Here is a 22,836-nt window from a genome sequence, read left to right as displayed (position 1 = left end):
TTCTGGAGGAGTATCTTTGTGGCATTCTCTGTATTTCTTGAATTTGAATGTTGGCCTGCCTTGCTAGGTTGGGAAAGTTCTCCTGGATAATATCCTGCAGAGTGTTTTCCAACTTGGTTCCATTCTCCCCGTCACTTTCAGGTACACCAGACATAGATTTGGTCTCTTCACATAGTCCCATATTTCTTGGAGGCTTTGTTCATTTCTTTTTACTCTTTTTTCTCTAAACTTCTCTTCTTGCTTCATTTCATTAATTTGATCTTCAATCACTGATACCCTTTCTTCCAGTGATCCAGTCAGTTACCGAAGCTTGTACATTTGTCACGTAGGTCGCATGTCATGGTTTTCATCTCTATCAGGTCATTTAAGGACTTCTCTACATTGGTTATTCTAGTTAGTCATTTGTCAAATCTTTTTTCAAGGTTTTTAGCTTCTTTGCGCTGGGTTCGTACTTCCTCCTTTAGCTCAGAGAAGTTTGATCGTCTGAAGCCTTCTCTCAACTTGTCAAAGTCATTCTCTGTCTAGCTTTGTTCCATTGCTGGTGAGGAGGCGCATTCCTTTGGAAGGGGAGAGGCGCTCTGATTTTTAGAATTTTGAGGTTTTCTGCACTGCTTTTTCCCCATCTTTGTGGTTTTATCTACCTTTGTCTTTGATCATAGTGACATACAGATGGGGTTTTGGTGTGGATGTGCTTTCTGTTAGTTTTCCTTCTAGCAGTGAGGACCCTCAGCTGCAGGTCTGTTGGAGTTTGCTCGAGGTCCACTCCAGACCCTGTTTGCCTGGGTATCAGCAGTGGAGGCTGCAGAAGAGGAATATTGCTGAACAGCATATGTTGCTGCCTGATCATTCCTCTGGAAACTTCATCTCAGAGGTGTACCTGGCTGTGTGAGGTGTCAGTCTGCCCCTAGTGGGGTATGTCTCCCAGTTAGGCTACTTGGGGGTCAGGGACCCACTTGAGCAAGCAGTCTGTGCGTTCTCAGATCTCAAACTCTGTGCTGGGAGAACCACTACCCTCTTCAAAGCTGTCAGACAGGGACATTTAAGTCTGCAGAGGTTTCTGCTGCCTTTTGTTTGGCTATGCCCTTTCCCCAGAGGTGTGGTACACAGAGGCAGGCAGACAGGCCTCCTTGAGCTGTGGTGGGCTCCACCCAGTTCGAGCTTCCTGGCTGCTTTGTTTACCTACTTAAGCCTCAGCAATGGTGGGTGCCCCTCCTCCAGCCTACCTGCCGCCTTGCAGTTAGATCTGTGGCTGCTGTGCTAGCAATGAGGGAGGCTCTGTGGGCGTGGGACCCTCCAAGCTAGGCGAGGGATATATTCTCCTAGTGTGCCGTTCGCTAAGACCGTTGGTAAAGCACAGTATTAGGGTGGGAGTGACCTGATTTTCCAGGTGTTATATGTCATGGTTTCCCTTGACTACGAAAGGCAATTCCCTTCCCCCTTGTGCTTCCCAGGTGAGGCAATGCCTCACCCTCCTTTGGCTCTTGCTCGTTGGGCTGCACCCACTGTCCTGCACCCACTGTCCAACATGCCCTAGTGAGATGAACCTGGTATCTCAGTTGGAAATGCAGAAATCACCCATCTTCTGTGTTGCTCACACTGGGAGCTGGAGGCTGGAGCTGTTCCTATTTGGCCATCTTGGATTCAGGGTGTTTTTTTAGTGGCTAGTAACAATTTTTCCTCTCCATATTTAATGCTTCCTTCATGAGCTCTTGCAAGGCAGGCCTGGTGGTGATGAATTCCCTCAGCATTTTCTTGTCTGAAAAGGATTTTATTTCTCTTTCACTTATGAAACTTAGTTTGGCTGGCTATGAAATTCTGGGTTGGAAATTCTTTTAAGAATGTTGAATATTGGGCCCCAATCTCTTCTGGCTTTTAGGGCTTCTGCAGAGAGGTCTGCTGTTAGTCTGATAGGCTTCCCTTTGTAGGTCACCTGGGCTTTCTCTGTGGCTGCCCTTGACATTTTTTCCTTCAGTTTTACCTTGGAGAACCTGAGGATTATGTGTCTTGGGGTTGTGTCTTGGGGTTGATCATGGAGTATCTTACTGGGGTTCTCTGGATTTCCTGAACTGGAACGTTGGCCTTGTCTTGCTAGGTTGCGGAAGTTCTCCTGGATGATATCCTGAAGTATGTTTTCCAAGTTGGTTCTATACTCATCTCTTTCAGATACCTCAATCAATCATAGGTTTGGTTTTTTTACCTAATTTCATAGTTCTCAGAGGAATTCTTTGTTCTCTAATCTTGTCTGCTTGTCTTATTTCAGCAAGATAGTCTTCAAACTCTAAAATTCTTTCCTCCACTTAGTCCATTCAGGTATTGATACTTGTTGCATTGTGAAGTTCTCGTGTTGTGTTTTTCAGCTCCATCAGGTCATTTACATTCCTTTCTAAACTGGTTATTCTGGTTAACAGCTCCTGCATTGTTTTATCCTGGTTCTTAGCGTCTTTGCATTGGGTTAGAACATGTTCCTTTAGCTCAGTGAACTTCATTATTACCCACTTTCTGAAGCCTACTTCTTTCAATTCATCAATCTCAGCCTCTGCCCAGTTCTGTGCTTTTCCTGGAGAAGTGTTGCAATCATTTGGATGAGAAGAGGAACTCTGGCTTTTTGAGTTTTCAGTGTTTTCTTCATTGATTTTTTTTCTCATATTCCTGAGTTCTCCAGTTTTGATCTCTGAGGTTGCTGACCTTTGGATGAGGCTTTTGTGAGGGCTTTTTTGTTGATGGCTGTTGTTGCTTTCTCTGTTTTTCTTTTAACAGTGAGGCCCCTCTTTTGTAGGGCTGCTGTGGTTTGCTGGGGGTCCAGTCCAGACCCCATTTGCCTGGGTCCCACTTGCACCTGAAGGTGTTACCAGCAGAGGCTGCAGAACAGCAAAGATGGCTGCCTGCTCCTTCCTCTGGGAGTTCTGTCCCAGAGGGGCACTGACCTGATGCCAGTGGGAATATCCTTGTATAAGGTGTCTGGTGACCCCTGTTGTAGGGGGGATCTCATCCTATCAGGAGGCATGGGATCAGGGACTCGCTTAACAAAGCACTCTAGCTGCCCCTTGGCAGAGCAGGTGCACTGTGCTGTGGGGAATCCCACTAGTCCAGCCTGCCTGGATTCCTCAGAGCCAGCAGGGGAAGGACTAAGCCTGCTGATCTGTGGAGACCATGGCCACATGGAGCCCCAGGGGCTCCATCTTAGGGAGATCAGAGTTCTGTTCATAAACCCCTGGCTGGAGTTGCTGAAATTCCCGCAGGGAGGCCCTGCTCAGTGAGGAGGGGAGGGGGTAGGGTCCAGCCTAAGGAGGCAGTCTGGGAACAATCTGTCACAGCTGCTGTGCTACGCTGTGGGGGAATTCCTCCTCTGTCCAAATTGCCCAGTCTCCCTGGCATTAGCAGGGGAAAAAAATGGCAGACTGCAGCTGCAGTGACGGTGGCTGCCTCTTCCCCCAGGAGCTCGTCATCTTAGGCAGCAGGCAGCCACAGTAATGGTGGTTGCTCCTCCCTCCGATAACTTGGTAGTCTTAAGAAGTTTTCAGTGGCCACCAAGAATCTGCACAGCTCTATGCTTGCGACCCAAGGCCCTGGTGATGTGGGCTCATGAGGGGGATCTCCTGATCTGCAGGTTGCACAGATCCATGGAAAAAGTGTGGTTTCCTGAGTGGGGTAGCACAATCACTCATCACCTCCTTTGGCTGGGGGTGGGAGCTCCCCTTGCCCCATGTGTCTCCCAGGTGAGCCGTTGTACCACCTTGCTTTTTCTCACTTTCTGTGGATTGTGCCAACTGCCTGGTCAGTCCCAATGAGAGAACCTGGATACCTCAGTTGCAGGTGCAGGATTCACTCACTGTTTTCTTTCTTCTCGGTGGGAGGCTCTGGCCACAGCATTTCTGCTTGGCCATCTTGACCCCTCCCCACAAAATAAACATTCTAAAGCTGCAATAGGCTGCTAGCTGAAAATTCAGGGACTTGGGCTATTGTATATATCTTCCTATTAAGAGATAGTGCCAATATGCACCAATTCATTTATTCTTCAAAACAAATCTATAGGATATCTATAATAATTACAAGATAGGTATAACTGAGACTGTTTCTGATTCCAGAATCCCCATTACTTTCACAGGCATATTTCTTATCTCAAAGTGGGAGTGCAAGTGTTCTGAAGATGAAGACCATTGCAGGCATGATACATTCCTATACTATGTAGCCTTGTGCCTTGCATCTGGTCGGACTCAATGAATATTTTAATTGATTACTGTAGAGGAAGTAGCTCAGACAACAAATGAGTCTGGAGGGCAGGACGTTGGCAGGGGATTTTTTTTTTTTTTAGACAGAGTCTCACTCTGTCTCCCAGGCTGGAGTGCAGTAGTGCAATCTTGGCTCACTGCAACCTCTGCCTTCCAGGTTCAAGCGATTCTACCTCGGCCTCCCAAGTAGCTGGGATTACAGGTGTGTGCCATCACACCCAGCTAATTTTTGTATTTTTAGTAGAGACAGGTTTTTGCCATCTTGGCCAGGCTGGTCTGGAACTCCTGAACTCAGATGATCTGCCCACCTCAGCCTCCCACAGTGCTGGTATTACAGGTGTGAACCACCATGCCCAGCCGGCAGGGAGATGTTTTAAATGGAGTTAGAAAGTGTGTGTTAAAAAACCTTGCGTTATTACAAGGCAGCAAAAGATGCCTCTGGATTGCATAAATGCAGCAACAAAGTGCTAACACAAAGTGCTAACCCATAGTGCTAGTGGTTCTCAGATTATGTCTCCTGGGTCAGCAGCATCCTCACCAGCAACATCTAGAACTGTGTTTTAACAGGTTCTCTAGGTGGTTCTGATGCAGGCTCAAGTTTGAGAACCACTGTGGAATAATTTTTCTATTGCAAAACATTTGTAGTATGTTAAATGATAGGTTGGGGACTCTGACAGTATGGAGAAAAAGATGTATTTTGAATTTAATATCTTGCTCATTCTTAGGGGAACACATTTTGAAAATCTGTTCAGTGAATCCTAGTCAGGTGGGTTTTAGTTTAGTTCTGGAAAGCTTTTTTTTTAATGTTTGAAATTCAAAGATTAAAAAAAATTTGCAAACATTAATGAGGAACATGATGATTGGGATAGCACAGAGATCCAAATATCTACAACTAAGTGACTTGATTGAAAACAACGTTACAAGGATGGGAAAACATTTCACACTAGCGGCATGAACTGGCTTCCACCTGCTGACTTACTTTCACATTTGGCGCTTGTCTGTGTCCACGTCTCGTCAGGGTTGCAGGTAATGATGCCTTGACCCTGCAGCAGAAAGCCTTCCCTACATTTGATGGACACATTCTGATCAACATAAAACTCCTTTTCAGACAGCAGAGCATTCTCAGGAATCACAAAAGGAACAGGGCATGGATTTGCTGTCAAATAGAAAAGAAAATGCTTACTGATATTTTCCCTCTTTTCCTAACGTATTTCTTTGAAGGCAGAGTAGTAGTCCTATAGGAGATAAGTTCTCAGTAATGATCATATGAGGTTTAAAAATATGGAACTTCAAACATTAGACACAGCCTGGTTTTGTGTCCTCATGAAATTATGTGTAAAGATAACGCCAGGTAAGATCAGAAAACATGAAGTTATTCAACCACTAATGCAAGGTCCTAAAAGTTGAAGATGACAAATTATTTAAATGACTGATTTTTTGATCAGCATTGTGAAAATAAAAGGCATACTAGAAATCAAGGGGTATATCATGTATTCCCTTATTATTTGAAGAATATCAAATACTTCTCATTGTCACTTTACTTTCTTTAGAAACCATCAGACATTTCCATGTGAGCTGAATATGACTTTAGACTCATACTGCTATGGGCAGGACATTAGAACTAGTGGAATTAGAACTAGTGGAGTCTGCATGCCTTATTGATAAAGATGGATTCCTTTTTATAGGCCCGAGGGAAACACAGGAAATGATGATGGCATTATGCGTGCTTAGTGCAAGTGTGTGACACACATATCAACACATATTTCAAGCAATTTCAGGTTTTCTGATTTTTAAATGGGCACGAAGTATTTGAGGTATACTTCTGCTGTTACTGCATTATGAAGGTACTTCAAACAGTAACAAGAGCAATCTCAACTTATACCTTGCTTGTGAATATTGTTTTCATTTGAATGGTTATAACTCATTATCTTAATTTATCATATTGATATATGCTTCATTATATTAACATCACATATTAAATGTATTTTCTTTCTTTCCTATCCCCAGTAGAATTCATGATGCATGTATGTCAAAATTTTTTCATTAAATTGCATTTTCTCTTAGTAATCAAGGAATCTGACAAAAGCTGATTCTCAGACAGGACTTAGATAACACAAATAGATTTTTAAAATATCCCAGAGAATTCAGAATTGCTTTCTCTGGGCCCATATCCCTTATAAGTGGAGTTTCCTCTGTGTTTTGGATATGTGGGAAGCTAATCGTGAAGCTGAATCTGACTAAAATCTCTCCTAAAGTCAACACACACGTTTGCAGAGAGGGACTGGGTGGCTCCAGGTTCCATTTTCTGTGCAGTGTGCCTCAGATAGCCCTTCAAGACTGTAGCCTCTGTTGCAGGAATATACCACGTTCGGTCCAGTCGTCGTGTTTTCAATGTCAGCTTTCCCATTGAGAAATTCAAGTGGAGCTTCACACCTGGTCTCTAAAAACAAGAATAAAAGCCTCATATTAATTGCTTCCCCAATTCCTCTTTCCTTCTTTTCCTACGATTGCCAAATATACTTCATGGAATATATAAAATACTATGGCCTATTCATGTGTGAAGCACAGTGATATTCACTGAAGGAGAAAAATATAGCATACCTAAGTATTGGATTAATACACGTATGCAGTTAAAGATTGGGATTTAGTCCTATTGACTCCAGCTGTCTATGTATTATTAATAATGCTGGGGACAGGGGTGTGGATGGGCAGGTGGGTAAAATAAAACAATCTCATTGTAAGTTGCAAGCCCAAATAAAATACAGGATGCCCTGTTAAATTTCAATATCAGATAAATAACAAATACATTTTTAGTATAAGCATGTCTCAAATATTGCATATTTATAAATTTACATTTATTTTTCATCTGGAATTTAAATATAACTGCATGTCCTGTATTTTTGTTTCTTCTAAATCTGGCAACCTTACTTATAGCAACTCTGAGATTATCTCGTAACATTTGCCAAAAAGTGAGGCTTAGAGAAGTTAAATAATTTGGTCAAGGTCAGACATTGCTTGTAAGAAGAGATAAAATATAAAATTATCAGAAGGTAAAAGATAATAGGAAAGCATAAAGAACAGGGACCCATGAGCTTGGGGGGAATTAGAATAAATGACATTTTATATGACTTTTAAGGAATATGCCAACTTCATAAACTGGTGGGTATTACAGTAAAGTTATAAGGAATGATTTTGCATTACTGTGAGAAATGTTATTAGCAGGGATGCTATGAGGAAAATAGGATCACCCTTTCAAGAATCTCAAAAAATGGGCTTGAGTCTTAATTTTATAATTTTTGTGAAGGCAGAGAAGTTGGTTCTAGACTAGTGGTTATCAAGTTTGACTGTACTTTAGAGAACCTGGGAAGCATTTATGGCCTATCACAGACCAAATGAGTCCAAATATTTATATTGAGGGCTACCTTTCAGTATTATATTAAAAATTCCCCAAACATTGCAAATGTGAACTCAGAGTTGTAAGTCCCTGGACTAGATGCTAATGGACTTCTTTCAGTCCAAAGTTGAGTACACTGGGATCACGGATCTTAACATTGGCTGCACTTTGAAACCACCTAGGGAGCTTTAAAATGCTATTGATGCTGTGCCGGGCATGGTGGCTCATGCCTGTAGCCCCACCTACTCAGGAGGCTGAGGCATGAGAGTCGCTTGAGCCCGGGAAGTGGAGGTTGCAGTGAGCCGAGGTTGCACTACTGCACTCCACCCCGGGTTACAGAGTGAGACTCTATTTAAAAATAAAAATAAAATAAGTACATACATACATTGTCCTTTGGCAGAGAAGGGAATACTGGGGATAAAGTTATGTGTATTAACCCACATTTTGCCAAATAAACTTGGTTGTTCTCATAAAATGAGTTAATGTAAAATTCTATGCAAAATATTAATATTAATTTATTTGACAGATGGACCAACAGCACGTTAAAAGCATTGGCTAGTATTGTCACCAACAAAACAACAGCTCTAAGCCTTCTAATTCATAATTATTTGAGAAAACCCCCCACAAAATGCTAATAAACTCAATAGTTAACTAGTTTTTAAACAAAATGTTTGCCATTGCAGAGTCAGTAATCTTGTGTCCTATTGCAGTTAATTGTTAATCCATACTACAGTTTTTGACCCTTTTACTGGTTTACTGCCCTTGAGAAAAAGCCCATTAAAAGGTTCTCATACAGTTAGTTGGCTTACATTTTTTTAAAATTACAAACCTAACCTATAAAGAAAATGTAGCCACACTGTTATTTTGTGTCCTCGGTGTCATTTTGGGGGCTGCTAAGTGTCATTCAACTCACCTTTGCATATTGCCACCCCTCCACTCCACTGTCTGTTCTCCTGGCAGACACGTTCCCTGTTCCCCTGTGAAACAATGGAGAAAGGTCATCAACAAGATCATTACTCTATAATAGAAAAATAATAAGGAAATGCAAAGTAATCTTAGCTATGGCCTCGAATAGCTCAGCACTGGAATGCTAAATAAACACATTAAATAAATACAGTTTAAGGGAGTAGGTTTAGACTTTCAAAAATGTTTTTATCAAATTGCTTCAAAATTCATACCCTGGCAGACCGGTATAATTAAGGTACAGACTTTGCTTCACCTTTTATTTTAAATGGCAACTAATTATAATCTGTAGCTAAGACTGACAAAGAATGCATTAGAAATGGTCAAATAGTATTCTATTGTGTATGTATGTGTACATATATGTGTATGCATTCTTAGAAATATATGAATCATAGTGCATCATAATATATGTATGTACACATACATACACAATAGAGTACTATTTGGCCATAAAAACAGATGCGATATATACACATAAGTAGATACATATATATCTCAAATTTGCTTTATCCATTCGTCCATCGATGACACCCAACACTTAGGTTGACTCCATATATATCTTGGTAATTGTGTATTCCAAAAATGTATACAATTATGATTTGACAATCAGAAATAATATTTAAACATATATTCTAAAAATGCAATCCCCCAGAAACTATTTGGTTCAGATGATCTTGGCCTAGCAACATCTACTCTTTTTCTTTTTATAACTTCTCAGGTGATTCTCAAGCAGATGGTAATGAACTACACTAATTATAAGAGCAGCAATTTATCAGTGATTCTCAGTCCTGGTTGCACACAGGAATCACCGAGGGAACTCTGAAAAAGTTACCGCCACCCCAGACTCAACCCACAGAGATACTGAATTAATTAGTCTGACGTGAGAACAGGTATTTGCATTTTAAAAAATGATGTCTGATGGAAAAATTCAAACATATGAGAAATACCAATAGTAGAAAGAACAGTATAAGAAACTCTCATGCAGACCACCCAGTTTACCCAATTGACTCAAGGCCAACCTTGTTTCATGTAAGCCCCACCCCTTCCATGAACTCACATTATTTTGAAGCAAATTCCAGACTTCAAATCATTTAACAATAATTATTTCAGTATGAATCTCTAAAAGAACTCTTAAAAATTATAATCACAGTAACATTATCACACCTTAAAAGGGTAACAATTCCTTAATATTAATAAAATGTCCAGTTTTCAAATTTCCAATTGTTGCATATATTTCATAATTTATTCTTTAAATAGTTCTGTTGAATTAGTACCACATAAGATCCACACACTGAGACTAGTTTGTTTCTGTGATGATTAATTTTATGAACAAATGTACAGCAAACTGATGGATCATTACTTTTTTTTTTTTTTTTTTTTTTTTTTTGAGACAGAGTTCACTCTGTTGCCCAGGCTGGAGTGCAGTGGTGTGATCTCAGCTCGCTGCAACCTCCACCTCCCATGTTCAAGCGATTCTCTTGCCTCAGTTTCCCAAGTAGCTGAGACTACAGGTGCCCGCCACCACACCCAGCTAATTTTTGTATTTTTTAGTAGAGATGGGGTTTCACCACGTTGGACAGGCTGGTCTCAAACTCGTGACCTCAGGTGACCTACCTGCCTCACCCTCCCAAAGTGCTGAGTTTATAGGCATGAGCCACCATGCCCGGCCTTGATGGGTCATTACATTTGAAGAAGTATTAATAGATAATTCACCTTTAAACTTTTGGAAACATCCTGGTATTAACTACAAAATGGAGAGAGTGGTAATAGTGATTGCTCTCACTCTGAGCTCCATGTTAGAATCACCTGAGAAACTCTTTACAAATACTGACGTGCAGCAACTTGAGTGGGCCAGGAGGTGCCCAGCTTAAACACTGCTTCTGGAGGTGTCTGTGAGGATGTTGCTAGATGAAATTAGCATTTAAACTAGTAGACCATGTAAAGTAGATTGCCCTCCCCAGTGTGGGGGGCAGGGGGGCACATCTTCCAAAACACTGAGGGACCAAATAGAACAAATCATGGAAGAAGGAGGAAATGGCCCTTTTTTTCTTCCTCACTACTTGAGTTGGGACTCAATCTCCTCCTCTATCTTCAGACTGGGGTTTACATCATCACCTCACCTAGTTCTCAGACCTTTGGACTTAAACTGAATTACACCACCAGCTTCTCAGGGTCTCCAGTTTGCAGACAGAAGATCCTGGGATTCAGCCTCCATTAATGTGTGAGCCAGTTCCTCATAATATCTCTCTCTCCTCTCTCTCTCTCTCTCCTATTGGTTTTCTTTCTTTGGAGAATCGTGACTATGCAATATCTCTTATGTCTCTCTAAACTTAGGTTCCTTCTCTATTTACTCCCTCTGCCCTGTCAATTTATTTGTCTTGGACACCGAAAAACCGGGTCATTGGTCCTGTATCTGTTCCCACAGATAGAATTTTGCCAGTTGCTTCACTGCGGTGTCTCTGACACTGTTTGTTGGATTTAGAGGCTTGATAAGTTCCAAGTTTATTTTTTTTGTGTGTGTGTGTGTGGTGGAGGTGGGAGAGCACAAAATGTTTTCATAGATGGGATTGTTCACTCATCCAGAGACTCATAATGTCTGTATCCATTTTTTTGTGACTTCAGCAGCCATGGTTGATCATAACCTAAATCCATTAATTCTTAGAAGTTGCAAATTCTGCTATTTAAATTCTATTTTATCATTATGAAATAGAACTTCCCCTCATCTACTATTTGGTTATCTAGTCAAACAAGTAGCATTGGAAAGACAATTTTTCCTCTTGAGTTGTCTGTTTTTAAAATAATGAGTTTGTTCATAAGCATCCTTTAAGAGTTTCTAACTAATTATTTAAAGTATCAGTATAAGCCTAGTGTCATTTATGACCTATTTGATGTGTTTCAGTCAATTGAAGTTATTACCCTTATTAATGCTAAAATGGTCTCATCTTGACCTGTGGGAGCCTTGTCCAGTGTCTTCTGAATCCTTTGGACATGTAGTCTTTGATAGGGTCCCTGCTATTTCATGTGACAAGAGTTTCCAGGTAATCTTTTACATTTCTTGCCCCAGACCTGGAATTGGTAGTTTCTCCAAGTAACTGAACATCAAGATTTTTAAAAAGTTTCTCAAGTGATTCTAACATGTCTAATAGCTTGGAGTGAAAATTCTAACATGTATAATAGCTTGGAGTGAGAACAATCACTATAGCACCTTTCTCAATTTTTTAGTTAACATATGTTTCCACAAATTTTTAAGTTATCCGCTTCAAATTTAATGAGTTTGCTGTATATTTGTTCATAATTTTATATTACTTTTCTTCTTAATAAATTGCAAGATTAATATTCTTGCATGAAAAACGAGGTTTCAAAAACAGGAAAACACTCCAAATGTAATCACCATTACATTATCATCTTTAGAGGAAAGAAGATACATACAAGCCTGGTCCCAGATTGCATATACCTATTTTATGATAATTCTTGTACTGCATGGTCAGAAAATGATAGGACATGCAAAACATGTAACAGAAAACTGGCGATGAATACCTTTTTTTTTTTTGAGACAGGGTTTCACTCCTGTTACCCATGCTGGAGTGCAATGTTGCAATCTTGGCTCACTGCAACCTCTGCCTCCTGGGCTTAAGTGATCCTCCTCCCTCAGGCTCCTGAGTAGCTGGGACTATAGTCACACGCCATCGCGCCTGGCTATTTTCTGTATTTTTTGTAGAGACTGAGTCTTACTGTGTTGCCCAGGCTGGTCTTGAACTCCTGAGCTCAAGTGATCCACCCTCCTTGGCTTCCCAAAGTGCTGGGATTATAGGCGTGAGCCACGACACCCAGCCAAAACCTACCTTTAAATACTGTTATAACAATAAAAATAAAAAAGAAGAGTTTCCTGAAAAACTAAATGACAACATTCTGTAATGTAAAATAGGCCTCTTAAGTTTCAAGTTTAGTGATATGGTAATGCTTTCAGCAGAACTGATTGATTACCTAGCTCTCCCACTAAAGTAAACAGAGACCTAGGTTTTGCAGAGGGATTTTAATATTACAAAGCAAGAGTTGTCTCAAGAATGAAGCTGGTATCAGTCAAAACTGCTCTGAGGTTTTTTCAAGCCAGATTTGCATATGGGAACTTGGCATCTCAATGCCAAGGTATATAAGCCCACTGTTTGAGGAAATCCTGGCTTTGCATACCTAAATCCTTGTGGTTACCTCTCCATGGTGACTGCTGGTAATATGATTACCAGCAAGCAGAAACACAGGTTTAAATGGTCAGTTGAAGTCACAGTATCTGTCTTGTGGTTTGCAAACTTACTTTTTTTCTTTCTTATCATGGCTTTCATGTTTTTTATTTGAGACTTATTTTGCTTTTCTTTTCTTTGAGATGGTCTCACTCTTGCCGCCCAGGCTGGAATGTAGCGGCGCGATCTCAGCTTACTGCAACCTACACCTCTGGGTTCAAGTGATTCTCCTGCCTCAGTCTCCCAAGTAGCTGGAATTACAGGCACCTGCCACCATGCCCAGCTAAGTTTTGTATTTTTAGTAGAGACAGGGTTTCAACATGTTGGCCAGACTGGTCTTGAACTTCTGACCTCAAGTGATCCACCCACCTCGGCCTCCTGAAGTGCTGGGAATACAGGCGTGAGCCACTGTGGCCGGGCTTATTTTGCTTTTTAAAACTCTAAGTTGCCTTAAATATTTATTGGAAAATGTTAAAGTATAAGGGAACAAAGTATAATAGAATCTTTTGAGACCAAAGTCAGTAAAACAAATTTGTGCTAATACTGAAAGTATCCCCAAGCATATTGAAAAAAACAAATTAGCCGGGCGTGGTGGCTCACACCTGTAATCCCAGCACTTTGGGAGGCCGAGGCAGGCGGATCACGAGGTCAGGAGATCGAGACCATCCTGGCTAACATGGTGAAACCCCATCTCTACTAAAAAATACAAAAAATCAGCCGGGCGCGGTGGCGGGCGCCTGTAGTCCCAGCTACTCGGGAGGCTGAGGCAGGAGAATGGCGTGAACCCGGGAGGTGGAGCTTGCAGTGAGCCGAGATCGCGCTACTGCACTCCAGCCTGGGCGACAGAGCGAGACTCCGTCTCAAAAAAAAAAAAAAAAAGAAAAAACAAATTAATTCTAGTTAAACAATTTGTTTACTTACCTCTAGTTCATAGCCAGGCTCACACTGATAAATAATTGTGCTTTCAAAGGTGTATTTACTGCCAATCACAAATCCATGTTCTGGACTTTCAGGTTTCCCACAAGAAACTAGACTGCAAGATTCATCAGAAAATGGTGGCTCCCAGGTTCCATCAAGCTAAGTAACAAATAACAAAATGTAAGTTATATTTAGAAGTTAATACATATGAATGAATAAATTTGCAAATATTGATTATTTGTAGGATAATCTCCAAAATGAGTCAAAAGCACCTAGAGTTTGGTCCTACTTTTGCTACTTATTATCTGTGGACTTAAAAAACACACTTTAATTATTAGATGGCCTTAATAATCACCCATAGACAATTTTAGACACTTCTTAAGCCCATAAAACAAGCATTTTCTTCCTAATAGAATCTATTCAAAAATCACGAACAAGAAATATGTATTCATTAAAATGCATGAGAACTGGAGGTTAATACAAATATTCTATGACTTATACGAATGCACTCTTACATTTCACATAATTCTATATTTTATAATAAAGTTTATGAGAAACAGCAAATTTTAGGCATACTACTCAAAGTTTAAGAAAATCAGCTTCCTTTTCTCCATTCCAATGAGAATACCTGAAAACATTTTATCACATATTTTTGAAGGGGTCATGTAGAAAAAAATTTATATATATCTATAAAATTTTATATCTATGTAAAGAAATCCTTAATGATTAAAAATAACCAAAATAAATTCCAGATACAGCAAAAGAAAACAATAATATGTAGCTTTTAACAGATACTAGTGTTATAATACCAAGAAAGATTTCTGCAAAAAAAAAATTAAGGCACTCCTTACAGTATGGAAAAATTAAACGCAACATATATACCAGGAAAATGGTTAATCTTAAAATGTTAACATATATATGAGTTAACATTTTTCAGCCTGTTAATTGGGTAAGGTGAGGCACACACAGATATATCTCTTGAAGATTGTTATTCTATTGCTAATATTTTTCTGTTTTCTTTGAGGAAATATATATGAACTGGATAACAGTTTTAAATAGGATTTGAGACTAAGCCCTCATTCTACATATAAACCAAAAGTAATTTTGTATATATGCATGCATCATGATTAACCATTTTCCTAGTATATATGTTGCATTTAATTTTTCAATACTGTAAGTAATGCCTTAATAATTTTTTATTTTGCAGACATCTTTCTAAGTATTATAACACCAGTAACTGTTAAAAGTGACATATTATTGTTTTACTATATCTGAAATTTGTTTTGGTTATTTTTAATCACTTATTAATGATTTCTTTTTCTCCAGAGACTTGTGATGACTCCTTTATCAGAATCAGCTTCTGACTCATTACTTTTGTTCCGTTTATTTTTACTCCTATGTAATTTTATATGAATACTACACTAAGAGTTTCATAATTCTGTGATATGTTTTAGTTTCTGGAGAGACCGGCCCTCCTTCAGTATTCATTTTTCAAAATTTATATTGATCTCCTTATCCATTTATTTATATTATGAACTACAGAATCATTTTGTCACATTACAATAAAATACTCCTAGGCGCTGAACATAGTTTTACACAATTTATGCTTTTTAACATTTAAATAGTGTCTATTCTACTTTTCAGACCAAAAATTTAAACCAAAACCCAGTTGAGCAAAAGAGAGGGGTCATACTATGTGTGAAGAAACTAATGAAGGTTGTCAAAAATAAATTATTGACTAAAAAAAAAAAAGAGCTTAGTATCTTTTTAAGCCAGTATCAGAGTCCTCCAGGGCTTACAAGGGGACCCAGTTGTCTACACACCCAGCCTGGAGGACAACAATTTGATTCCCTTAATTATGGCAGAACTCTGCATCAGACAGCTCAGAGTCTTAGACAAAGTTTCCTCTAAAACTTCTTCAGCTCTATATCTAAAAGGACCATCTGGAACCACACAAATATTGAGGGCGTGGTAACTTTGGCAGTTATTTTAACTTGTTCCCCCGAATGCTTCTGCTTTTAGGTTTGACACTGACCAATCATTGAGTGTGCATGATTTATAAATGGAAAACTGGGAGAAGGGAATCGTTCTTGAGTCCCTACTATATGTCAGGCAAGTACTAGCCATTTTATATACATTAAGTAATTTAATCCTTTCAGTTATCACAGATTCACAAATAAAAAAATAAGCTGAAGGAATATTAGGTCATAGAACCTATAAATATTTGAGATGGAATTTAAACAAAAAAGTATGCTTGAAGTGAAAGTTTGCTATACTATGCCACATTTCTCTGCTTTTAATCCCCCAACACTGACTCCCAACTCCAGCAAGAGTGCATCAATGACACATTTTAATTTTCTTCCCCTGGTATATCTTATGGAAGTTAGGAGAAGGGGATGTGCTAGGGAAATCTGCTATCTATGGTGCTGATACCCCCAACTCCCAATTTTTTTTTTTTTTTTTTTTTTTTTAGACGGAGTCTCGCTCTGTCACCAGGCTGAAATGCAGTGGTACAATCTCAGTTCACTGCAACCTCTGCATCCTGGGTTCAAGCAATTCTCCTGCTTCAGCCTCCCAAGTAGCTGGGACTACAGGCACGCACCACCATGCCTGGCTAATTTTTGTATTTTTAGTAGAGACAGGGTTTCACCGTGTTGGCCAGGATGGTCTCCATCTCTCGACCTCATGATCCACCCGCCTTGGCCGCCCAAAGTGCTGGGATTACAGGCGTGAGCCACGGCGCCTTGGCCCAATTCCCATTTCTAAACTAAAAGTGCCAAAATTAGGTAAAATGTTAAAATATCTACAATAAGATATTCATGACAAATTGATCATAAATATTATGTGCAAAAGAATGTCTATGCATAGAAATCATAGAAATCAGCATGGGTTATGTCCAATATGTTTCCAGTTTTAGTGGAAAGACCAAGGTTGTAGAAGCAGGAACTTTCCTCCATTATTTACCTCGTTTCTCATGAACAATACAAGATACATGTAATAATACACTTTTTTTTTTTTTTTTTTTTTTTTTTTTTTTACAAATAAGGAAACAAAGCTCAGAAATTTTAAGCAACTTTCTTAAAATTACGACTTACAAGTAGCAAATAGCAGAGAGAAGATTTGACACCAATTATCTGTCTGCTTCTGCAAACTTTCGTCTTTCCACTAAAACTGGAAACATATGGGGCATAGTCCATGGCTGATTTCTACACAAAGACCCTCTTTTAATAATAAGATTTATGGTTAATTTGTTATAAATATATTGTTAAAGAAATCTTAATATTTTACCTAACCATGGCACTTTCTTAAAGTGGGAATATTGCAGAAAAAACATACATTTGATTATATTTCTAGCAAGAAATTTCTCAAATCCTTTGACATGAGTGAAAACTTGAGACTTCTTTTCTTTTTGGGATTACTATTATAGATGCTGTTCACTTGGCAATATATGTATATACAGGCGTCACACATTCTAATTAAGACAGAATCTTACCTGACATACTGATATGTTAACTCCCTCAAAGGTATACCCTTCTGCACATGACACAGAAACTTGCCTATTCACACTGAAATCGTCCCCATGAACAAGTATATGTGTGATGTTTTCCGGCAGAGGACATTTTTTAGGACTGCAGGAGATTCTGTCAGGGAACCAGCGACCATCTTTCTGACAGGTGAATGTATCTATGTCTGTATCCATCGTATAACCTTCCAGACATCTGCAATGGAAATACAAAAATGAGTGCCTTAAAGGAAGTACAATATAGTTTCTGACCTATTCTTGGACTTAGGAAGCTGTTACAAGGCTCAGTAGACATTTTGTGCAACATACCAAAATTGATTGTACAGTCAGGTGGATGGCATTGCCATGCAAAAACACCAATATAACAATAACAACCAGTTAAGCTGGGTGTGGTGGCTCATGCCTGTAATCCCTGCACTTTGGGAGGCTGAGGCAGGAGGATCACTTGAGTCCAGGAGCTTGAGACTAGGCTGGGCAACATAGTGAGACTTCATCTCTATAAAAAATAAGCAAAATTAGCTGGGCATGGTGGCACATGCCTGTAGTCTCAGCTACTTGGGAGGCAGAGGTGGGAGGATTGCTTGAACCAAGGAGGTTGAGGCTGCAGTGAGCCAAGAACATGCCACTACACTCCAGCCTGGGTGACAGAGCGAGACTTTGTCTCAAAAACCAAAAAAACAGTAATAACCAGATCAGTTCTCAGTGATCCATATGAAAGGTTAGCCAAGACTAAAGGTACTGTATTTACCTTATTGTGGACAATATAATTATTGAATTCATTTTTATTCCATAAACAGCTAATAGTTCAGGAAATTCTAGACAAAGTCCAAAATGGACTCAGATATGAGTAGGAATACAGTATAATTAATATGTATTATTAATACCTACTTTGTGCCAAGTACTGTTCTAGGTCCTTTACATATTTCTTTTAATCCTGATTATTTGGCATGATCATGGCCTGAATTATTCAGTTTTTTGCCTTAGGTCCCCAATATTTGCATGTGTAAATATAACCACAAAGTTATGATCAGAAAATTTACTATCATGATGTTTAAAAAACAGCTTCATGATGCCAGAGCTTTTCAAGCTAGCTAGAGGATCTTGCTGTTTCATGAAGCTCAACAGAATGATAGTCATGATAATTACATTAGAAACATGTCTGAAAAAAGTATCAATTTATTTTTATACTCAGTGGATTTCTACATAATTGTAGGTAGAATAAAGCCAAGTGTTAAAAGCACCAGTGTTTGGAGAGCAGTTCAGAGATGATGTTTTCTTCCCAATCAGCAAAATTTTTTATCTATCACATTTCATTTTATAATCCTCCTGCCTGCACCCCTTAGAGACTCTAGAGCCATGGTCTTACCTGAGTTGCACTTTACTTTCATAGGTGTGTGCCTCTCCAGTTGCTACTGCGTTGGCGACAGACGGTGGGGGCCCACAGGACAAGGGCTCACAGACTGGATAAGGCTGGCTCCATACCCCTTTCTCTGTGCAAATCAGATCTGAACTGCCTTGTATGACATATCCAGACCTGCAGCTGTAAGTTATCACATTTTCCTTCCAAGAGCTGCTCTCACTGATGAACGCATTTGGTATCAGTGGAAGAGAACCACAAGAAGTGTGTTCACAGTGGGGGAACCCAGAGCTCCACTGGCCATTGGCTTCACAGGTGATTTCAGAAAGTCCTAGGAGCTTGAAGCCTTTGAAGCACTGAATCCGGGCTGCCTTTCCACAGTCAAAATCTGTCCCATTGACAGTTCCATATTCAATTACTGGTGTGGAACACCTGCAAGGCAGGCAGGAAGGTGAGCTGCCACTCCAGGAGCCATTGGAAAGGCACCTTCTTGACGAATTTCCATGAAGCTTATAACCAGGAAAGCACTGATACTGTATATGGCCCCCATGAATAAAGGAAAAACCATTTGGGAAGCCATGGGCAAGATCTTCAGGAGGTCCACAGTTGACTGGTTTACAGAGAGGAACATCTGCATCCCAGTTGCCATCTGACTGACAGGTGAGTTTTGAAGCACCGTGCAACATGTAGCCCTCATGACAGTGGAATGCCACTTCCTTCATGAAGCCATAGTCCAGGCCTTCCATCACCCCATTGGCCAGTTGTGGTGGGGTGGCACATCTGACAGGTACACAGTCAGGAGTGGCTCCACTCCAACTTCCATTGGCAAGACAAACGTGACTCCTGGCTCCCTCAAGCAAGAACCCTTCATTGCAAGTGTATTCAATCTCTTTTTGGAATGTGTACTCGTCTCCTCTTACCTGGCCATTGGCTAAGACTGGGGGTGAACCACAGTCGACGGGAATGCAAATGGGCTCATCTTCATCCCAGTTTTTGTCATCCTGGCATATTCTCCTCTCGGTGCCATTCAGCACATATCCGGGGTCACACTCATAGTACAACATGCTCAGGTATGTATAGTTGCTTCCTTTGATGGATCCATTCATGATTGGATTTGGCTTTTTGCATGAAATGGCTTCACAGCGTGGGGAAGCACCACTCCACTCTCTGTTCTGTAGACAAAGCCTTAAGTCGGAGCCCACTAGAATGTGTCCAGGTTTACAGCTATACTGCACAGCACTTCCCATGCTACTCTCTGTAAAACGCAAAAAGCCATTTTCAGGAGCAATAGGCAAGTCACAGTCAATTGAAATGCAGGAAGGTGCACTGCCATTCCAAGTTCCATCTTCCTGGCAGATCAGCACAGGGTTCCCCAGAAGTTCATATCCTGGATTACAGGTGTATGAAACCATGGTGCCATACAAAAAGTTTGATGAATGTGTAGCAGGAGACTCCTTTGTATTTTCCCAGGTTTTAGCCACTGCTCCCAATTGATAAGGAGGTTGAGGAGTCAGGTATGGAACTTCCATCATGTCGTCGTCTTGCTCAAAATATCCCTGGTCATCTTTGACTTTAGTACAGTCTCCAAAATCTATATGAGGAGGGAGGCCACAGTCTATGGGCACACATGTTGGGATGGAACTTGACCATCCTGACTCTTCACAGGTCTGCATGGCATGACCCGCCACCTGAAACCCAGGGAAGCAACTGTAGATGATCATGGCACCATAGCTGTAATCTGCACCTTCTACAAAACCATTTTCAATGGGTTGTGGGGAATCACAGTGGATGGCATTGCAAGACGGGGCATCTACATCCCAATCACCTGTCTCTAAACAGGTCAAGGCACTGGGACCTTCGAGCTGAAAGCCTCGGTTGCAAGAGTAAGTAACGGTCTGTCCATAGTGTAGGTTTGTGTAAGAGAATTTGCCATTCAAAATCTCCTTGGGTTTCAGGCATTCAATGGGTTTACATGTTGGTTTTCCTCCAAGCCAGTGACCATTTTCTCCACAAAGGGTGGTGGTATTTCCCACCAATTCAAAGCCTGGCTTGCAGGTATAGAGAGCTGTGCTGAGATAGGCAAGGCCTTGCACATCAATGATTCCATTGGCGATTTCCTCAGGTTGGGGACATTCTACTGGAATACATTCTGGCAGTGGAGAGCTCCAGGTGCCATCAGGTTGGCAGAGGGTGGTAGAATTTCCTCTTAGGAAAAACCCACCTACACAAGAATACTTGACAGTACTTCCAAAATGAAGAGCAGACGAAGGAACAGGGACACCGAAGGAAATTAGGGGAGGTGGGGTGCAAAGAACCATCTTACAAACAGGGAAAGAGTCATTCCATTGCTGGGATGGCAAGCATTTCAGGACAGAGGGACCTTGTAGGACATGCCCTTCTTTACAGGAAAATGTCACGACTCCTACCTCAGTGGTCAACTCCTTCAATACTAGCTGGTTTTCCAAGAGGGGTGGCTCTGGGCACTTGGCAGGCACACACTTTGGGTTTAGCTTCTTATCCCATTTGCCAGATTTCTGACATGTCCAAGAACTGTCCCCAACAAGCTCGTAACCCTCATTACAGAAAAACTGAACCTTGGACCCTACTTCAAAAATTTCTCCTTTCATGAAGCCATTCTGGATGGGGGGAGGTTTTCCACAGTCAAGAGGAATGCACATCAGAGGGGATTCGCTGTGCCAGTGGCGATTGGCTTGGCAGACAAATACAGGACTTCCAATTGACTTATAGCCCGGGTTACACTGATACCTCACTTCACTCTCAAAGATCCTGCCAGTTGTATTCTGTGTAATAGGAAGAAAGCAAGTGAGTGCGATTTGTATAACAGATGATGGCGTTAACTAAATCCTTGGATAGTGAAAAAGAACTAAACTAAAAGGTCTATGTTACAATGAATCAATTAGGATGTAAGCAAATGATTTACAGTTTTTCCAATAGGTCCATTCTATTTTTTTTTAAATAAGCGAAAGTGATAGTAGAAAGTCAAATGAGGCTGGGCATGATGATTCATGCCTACAATCCCAGCACTTTGGGAGGTCAAGGTGGGAGGATAACTTGAGATTAGGAGTTCGAGACCAGCCTGGCCAACATGGTGAAACCTGTACAAAAATTAGCTAGGCAATGGTGGTGTGTGCCTGTAATCCCAGCTATTTGGGAAGCTGAGGCAGGAGAATTGCTTGAACCCAGGAGGCAGAGGTTGCAGTGAGCCGAGATCGTGCCACTGCACTCCAGCCTGGGAGACAGAGCGAGACTCTGTCTAAAGGGAAGAAAGAAAAAAAAAAATCAAATTAAGTAATCCCCACTGCAGAAATGTTTACTACAGTGTTGAGCCCATAACAAGTGAAAGATCAGTAATCTATATGTTGATTGGTGAAGTGATGAGGCAATACTAAAAATGATAAATTACTCAGTAAGTTAAAAAAAAAAAAAAACTTTCTGCCCAAAGAAATGCTAGTAAAGAAGCACATAAACAATGAACATGTATTTGTTAATGTTGTTAGATCATAAATAGGCAAATAAAATGTTTTTATGGGTATGTCTTAAGAATACTATCAAAGTTTTGTTTATATTCTTAACACTTTTCTTAAAAATTGCTGCTGTAACGCAATAGAAAATAAACATTCTTTTAAAAAAAAGTTAACATTCATGATCTCAAAATTCAAACACGTGTAATATAACAGGTCATAAATAAACCAAGTTACTCATTTTGTTTATGCATTGCTTGTGTGTCTCCCATGCATGTAAGCACCATGCCATTACACATGTATCCTGTGTTGTTAAATGCTAGGTCGCCGATTCTCAGAACTGTACCAAGTAGGAGCTCTAGAAATATTCGTTAAATTTATAAATGAACACCTCTTTACTTATACTGTATACCCTCTTCCAATGAAAAGCTACTAAATGTAAGCAAAAGCCTTAAATAAAAGGCTTTTACTGTTGTTTTGCTATTTTGAATGTAACGGAGAAAAGGTTGTACCATGTATATATATGTGGGTTTTAAAAAACTGTTTAATTAGAATATGGTCAGTTTCAAATGGCCCTTGATTTGGGGGAATAGATTCTCATTCCTATTTTCTTGGTAGGCTTATTGAGAAGACAGACATTAGTGTGAAAGCAGGACATATTTGGGTTAGACTGAATTCTTTTGTCCATCACAGTGAAATTACCTTTAGGTTTACCAAAACAGAATTGTAAAAACT

General features: G+C 40.2%; 1 protein-coding gene across 1 annotated transcript in view; it reads right to left on the bottom strand.

Annotated features, from left to right (window-relative positions):
• SVEP1 (sushi, von Willebrand factor type A, EGF and pentraxin domain containing 1) overlaps window positions 1-22,836 on the bottom strand; it is a 225,919-nt gene that overhangs the window by 21,882 nt on the left and 181,201 nt on the right. The window contains exons 38-43 of the mRNA XM_050761409.1: window positions 18,629-21,420; window positions 17,233-17,458; window positions 13,743-13,898; window positions 8,537-8,600; window positions 6,496-6,669; window positions 5,209-5,385 (exon numbers count right to left, since the gene is read on the bottom strand). Of these exons, the coding sequence (XP_050617366.1) occupies window positions 5,209-5,385; window positions 6,496-6,669; window positions 8,537-8,600; window positions 13,743-13,898; window positions 17,233-17,458; window positions 18,629-21,420 (3,589 nt within the window). The remainder of the gene's footprint in view (window positions 1-5,208; window positions 5,386-6,495; window positions 6,670-8,536; window positions 8,601-13,742; window positions 13,899-17,232; window positions 17,459-18,628; window positions 21,421-22,836) is intronic.

This window comes from Macaca thibetana, chromosome 15 (assembly GCF_024542745.1).
Source record: "Macaca thibetana thibetana isolate TM-01 chromosome 15, ASM2454274v1, whole genome shotgun sequence".
Classification (NCBI taxonomy): Eukaryota; Metazoa; Chordata; class Mammalia; order Primates; family Cercopithecidae; genus Macaca; species Macaca thibetana.
This window is presented reverse-complemented; position numbering and strand designations above follow the sequence as displayed.